At 28.4% G+C, this 5,840-nt stretch overlaps 1 protein-coding gene across 2 annotated transcripts; it reads right to left on the minus strand.

The window, feature by feature from the left end:
- Positions 1-453: 453 nt before the first annotated feature.
- MRG15 (mortality factor 4-like) lies at positions 454-3,212 on the minus strand. 2 transcript variants are annotated; one of them, XM_088192289.1, is made up of 5 exons: positions 3,083-3,212; positions 2,895-3,012; positions 2,699-2,811; positions 2,397-2,628; positions 454-1,468 (listed from the first exon to the last, which is right to left on the minus strand). In XM_088192289.1, exons 1-5 carry the CDS (start codon positions 3,108-3,110, stop codon positions 895-897), a joined length of 1,065 nt encoding a protein of 354 aa, XP_088048415.1. In that variant the 5' UTR covers positions 3,111-3,212; the 3' UTR covers positions 454-894. The 2 variants fall into 2 exon arrangements, with proteins under 2 accessions (XP_088048415.1, XP_088048416.1); XM_088192290.1 differs by having other exon boundaries at positions 2,397-2,625; positions 3,083-3,188.
- Between the last annotated feature and the right edge of the window lie 2,628 nt (positions 3,213-5,840).

Raw genomic sequence — 5,840 nt, forward strand, 5'->3', positions numbered from 1 at the left:
TAATCATTAATATTAAAATATATTTTTTAATAATTATAGGAACATATTCATAATTATTTTAAATGAAAATTGTTTTTTAAATCTGCTTTAATTATTTTAGGCCTCGAAGTTTAACAAATAATTGCTCAACTGTGAAGATCAATGCAATGCCAATTAAGTGAGTAATATTGTATAATAATTTTAAGGTAAATAATTGACGAAAATATTAAGAAAACAATAAATTTCAAATTAATTTATTACGATATTAAAAAGTAGACATCGTCTCATTTACTTTTTAAGCTTTCTAAATTGAAACCATTCAATAAATCCATCTAAATAAGTATTTTACATTGATATTTATGAGTATTTTCCAAGAAGAATGATGGAAAGTATATAAAATAATCAGTCCATGAAACTATTTACAATGCGAATAGCAAATAAATAGATGCATGCTGTAATAACATAAACGCCATGTACGGTCTACATATATTTTTATTGAATTCATAATTATTAATTACAAACGAGTCAATACAGTAGATTTTGTACATTATTTTACGAAATACATAAATTAAAAATATAAATAAAAAAGATTTTCATATCAGTTGCAACTTAAATGTTTTAGCTAACGTGATTTTTTAAAATAAGTATATAATACAAGCTCTAAATGAATTAAAGTGATAAATTACACGATTAACATACGACATCTGTTTGTGGAATCTAATCGCGTTTTCAAGGTTTTGAAAGTTCCACCATATACGGTTGCGTTTGTTATACGTCTAGATCTGAAGAAAATATTCTACATATTTAAGATTATGTGTTTATTTATCAATATATATAATATTGTTCATAACGTATATCTTTTCGATATGATTTTGAATCATCTCAACCAGTAGAGGATGAGAAATTATACGAAAATCATTGAATCTTCCTATGATACTCCGGCGTTGCATTGCCGTAATCGGAAAAATTGAAGAACCCAGTCTTATTTGTCGCCATGTATTTCAATACATCACGAATATGAGCGAGCACGTGTGGAACGGTCTTCTCGTCCAAAGCCGTGTAAGCCAACATCGGCCCGATCTTCACGAATAATCTCAGCAAATGTATCGGTCCGTAAATCTTGGACATCGGCATATCGGGGTAGTTGTGAAGAATTTCGCTGTATTGCGGTCTTTCAAATTTGTACAGCAGTTGAGAGCCAAGAGTGACGTTGAAATATTCTTTTATTCCTTTGGTGATGTCTACTAAAACATACTCTTTTTGTTGATTGGTTGCTTTACTGCTTTTTTTCAATGCTAAATAATTATCCAATAGATTTTCAACTGTGAGCTTTGCTGGGAGGCTGACTAACTTCTGTTGTCTTGTGATAATATCCCAGTCGTCGACTAGCCATGATTGAAGATCTTCAGGAATTTTGATTTTGATCTCAATTTTGTTAAGGAACTGCTCCTCAGATTCGATTGTCTGGTCCAAACGTCCTCTTTTCTTTCTGCAATTTAAACGTACTTAATGAGTGTTTATATTTAAAAACAAAATGGTTACTTAAGAATTACAGATATAATGACAATATAGAAGACCTTGCGGGAGAACGGCAAATGTATATTTTATTCTTTTGATAGATACATCGGAACAAAATGATAAGATAAACTCATAAGTGATACTTTTTAATCATATTTATATAAGTGGAGCTCAGAATATTAGGGAAAAACTTTATATCAGGGTATATCAATCATATTAAAATAATATTAATATTAAATACATATTTGATAATATAACAACTTTTAAAAATACGATAACTAACATTTTTAATTACAACACAATCAACAACCACTAAGTAAGTTGCGAGACACCAGACTGAAATCAAAGTCTGTAAATCAGTGCCATCAATTTTATTAATTATAAACTATTATTACAGCTTACAATAAATATATGTCACTATGCATGATCTAGCTCCAGGACCGAGTCTAGCCTTATCTTATTCGAATCGATAAATTAAAATTGATAATGCAGTTCTCAATGAAAAGAACAGAATTTGCTATAATTCTTCACAATCACATAAATGGGTAATCCAATTTAATTGAATCTACTATACTTTTAAATGGGAGATTTTACAAAATTATTCTTTATATTTTAATCTAACATTAGGTTTACTAGTAACAATCCATCAATTTGACAGATGTTATTAAAAATAAGTATATAGTGACAAGATTTTCAAAAATAAGGTTTCCGAAAATAAAAAAGGGTGAATTTATTTGCATTGTTCAAATATAAAAAACCCAGAAAAAATTCTGTCTGATACAAATCAAATCAGAAACCTGTCAATTTGAAAATTGTGCTGTGAGAATTGTAACTGATAAGCCACATAAATATTAGGTAGGACTTGTTTTTGAGATTAAAAATATTACTAATAATATTACTTAGGTTGATCAGATCCTGAATCTTGCGAAACAGTGTCTGCCTGAGGCGTGGAAGATCTTGATTCAGAAACCTTCTCAGTTTCTTTCTCTTTCTCCTTTTCTTTATCTTTATCTTTGTCTTTTTCCTTTTCTTTTTCCTTCTCCTTTTCCTTTTCTTTTGTTACTGGTTCAGTTTGTTTGGAGACTGTTGCTGTATCTTTGGCACCAGTTTCAGACTTCCGGGCCTTAGCTGCTATATCATATCATATAAAATAAATTATATTTTAATATTAATAATAAAACATTAAGAAAATTATACATACTTTTTTTAGATTTTGAGGGTAAATTGGAATGTGCGATTTGAACAGACTTTTGCTTCGTCACATTTGCTTCGTTATACTTTAAAACGCGACTCTCCGGCACCCATTCGTCCCAACTGTAATAGCAAATTGATTATAGTATGTTATTATTGATCTCACAAATTATATGTTTTATAATTAGTTGGTCTAAAGCCGTTACTTTTTATTCCATCCCGCGTAATGAATGAGATATTTGATGTGCTTCTCTTTAGAAACGGAGCTCTTTAAACATTTGGCTTCGTAAATTAGCGGCCCGTGGAAGCACAAGACCTTTTCACCTACAATTTCATTAATCACAATCATATAATAAATCGTTAAGCATCGAGCAAACAGTCTAATTGTAATTACCTTCGGCAAACTTCAATTTCGGCGTCATTGCTCCTAAGCAATAACACGGTTGTCAATAGAGACGCGTTCGCTAACAAAATGGCTGCTGGCAACTGTCGTCGTGTTCGCGAACACAGCTATGCCATGTTGTACTAAAATTAAATATTTATAATTACGATGATATACGAATAAATAAAATTCCTAATATATAAATAAATAGCAGCATATCAGGAAAAATATTATTTCCTTTTATTAAAAACAAAAATATAAGTAAATTTTTGCGAACACACTAATGTCAATTTTATTTCTTTTTAAAATACAATACTTTACACTTTATCATATTTATAATATGTAATAACAAAAATAAGTTAATACTAAATTTATTAAAAATATATATTATTATCAAATTAGCAAATAATCAGCAATTCAAATTATTTCAATTTATTATATATTATTACACTGATTATAAAATATATAAAACTAGTCAAAGTATATACACAAGCACGTATGTTTTTATTATTATTAAAACTATTTTTTCGAAGAACAGTCAAATACCATTATATAATTATGTGCTATTTAATATTATATCATTAAATTAAATATTGCTGACATTAAACAGAAAGGTATTCAATATAAATATAATAATGTATATATTTAATTTAAAACTAGTGATTTTATGATCTATGGTTTATTTGGCTCCCCTAAACATAAAGTTAGAGTCTAGCACTGTAAAAAAATCCTGATACGTGTATATACTATGGAATAGACTTTATTAATCCATGAAGTGTTTTCGTCAATACGTTGCAAATATGGAAAAAAAATGGGTCGCATTTACATAGCTTTTATGACTTAAAATTCGCATGAGTCTACGCTTATACTATTGTTTAATCCAATACATATCATGTTTTTGCCCAAATTTTTGAGAATATTTTGTATTTATTTCGTTTCGAGACGCAAAGTTGTCAAGACACATCAAATTTATCATATATGTAATGTTCTAGATTGCATTTTTACTGTTCAACGTGTATTTGTTATATTTTAATATTCACACAAAAAAAAAATATCTAGATTTGTTTTTATACATATTTTTTTAGGGGCACCAAATCATCCAATTGCTTAGGGCCTCTGAAGGTTATAATCCGACCCTAGGAGTTGGGCTTACGTATGTCAATTTACAACTAAAGATTTAAAAAAACGCCTAAATTTTAATTCTAAAAATGCTATTTTCTTAAATAATATTTTATTAAAATGTGATCCTTAAAATGTTCAATCATAATAAATACAATATCATTGTGGGGACAACATGCGCAACGCCAAACCACTTCTAAAAGAAAATGGTAAGGGGTGACTCATCGATCAATATTTTGACGGGTCAAGAAAATTAATTTAAATATTATATTTAATTAAGAAATCTCTTGTAATAATATGAAAAGAAAACACTTAATGTATTCTAAATTTAATCATGTATAATAAAGTGTTTTTTGATATTATTTATGGTTTTAGCAATGGAAATTGTAGTGGATTATATCGAGCGCAGAACACTAGTTACTATTTTTACTTTTACTACTTTTATTTTGGATTCACCTAATGCTTTGATGCTTCATTTTATCCGACCATAGCGTAGGCCGCTTGCTGTTGTAGTAAAACTTCGTTTTACGTAGCAATAATATCGATAAATTGTTCGTCGGTGTCGTTTCTAAGGGTTCTATAATTTTTTCGGAAAGGATGTTTACTTACACTGATTATTTAGGACATTCCGGATTTTATCATATTTAAAAAATCAGCGTATACGTTTGGATTGTTGAATTTTTAACTCTCGAATTTAATGTAGCAATCAAATTTAATTGAATTCGATAAATCAATTTCATTAATTCGTAAATACTCGCAAAAACAGTTCATAATTTTTTCAAAATACCGTTGTTGGTATTTTGATAATATTTTATAATAAAACGTCAATAAAATAAATGTTAATTAAAAAATTATTAGAATTTTTTAGTAAAGCAGTTTAGCCTGCATTGACTCTGTGTACACAATTTTTATTAGTTGATCACATCACTGAATTACCGGTAAATATATTTCTTATTACCGATATTTCAGTAAAATAAAAAAATACATTTTTTACATTTTAATGTAATTTTATTTTGAAACTACGATGTTATGTGACAATGTTTGCAGGAAACAAGATCGCAAGGTATTTTTTTTCGAAAGTGAGATGTTGTGAAGCACAGCTCGCATTATATTTGTCTCACTGAAATTTCACCAATTAAACAAACCAGGTGATTGAACTGATTTAATCAATATAGTAAGCATGAAATTATAAAACATTTTATCATACTGATAAAACAGATTATAATTTTCAAACATGACAACACTGACGCAGCTATCTGTTTCTCAAAATAAAAAATATACACTAAAGTTCAAAAATAAAAAGTAGATAAGAATATTATAAATAAATTAAGTTAAGCTTGACAAATTCCATTACGGTTCTGAATCTGAAGGCTTGTCGCAGTTTACGTTCTCTGATTGGTTCGTGTTCTTATCGGCAGCGATACCGAACATTTTTGTGATAACTCTTCACTTAATTAAAAATTACAACAAATTAACACACGTAGCCAATTAGTAAATCATGTAACAATACAATTTTAATTAATTTGTATTTCAATAAGCACATATATTAAGCACCTTGAGTATTTAGAACGTACGTTACTTTTTTGCAGCCTATCAAAGGTTATCGTTCTCTGTTCCGAATCATTTTGTTTGTTCGAGTTTAGTTCCCGAC

This window comes from Plectrocnemia conspersa, unplaced genomic scaffold (assembly GCF_051122295.1).
Source record: "Plectrocnemia conspersa isolate PC_06_02 unplaced genomic scaffold, ASM5112229v1 ptg000009l, whole genome shotgun sequence".
NCBI lineage: Eukaryota > Metazoa > Arthropoda > Insecta > Trichoptera > Polycentropodidae > Plectrocnemia > Plectrocnemia conspersa.

What these genes read in the sequence shown, in the direction of transcription:
- MRG15 (XM_088192289.1), bottom strand. Translation starts at nt 3,110, where the DNA reads ATGACGCCGAAATTGAAGTTTGCCGAAG. An exon ending in GAAATTGAAGTTTGCCGAAG is followed by an intron (nt 3,013 to 3,082) that starts GTAATTACAATT and finishes ATGAAATTGTAG; the next exon opens with GTGAAAAGGTCTTGTGCTTC. An exon ending in TCAGGATCTGATCAACCTAA is followed by an intron (nt 1,469 to 2,396) that starts GTAATATTATTA and finishes TTTAAATTGCAG; the next exon opens with AAAGAAAAGAGGACGTTTGG.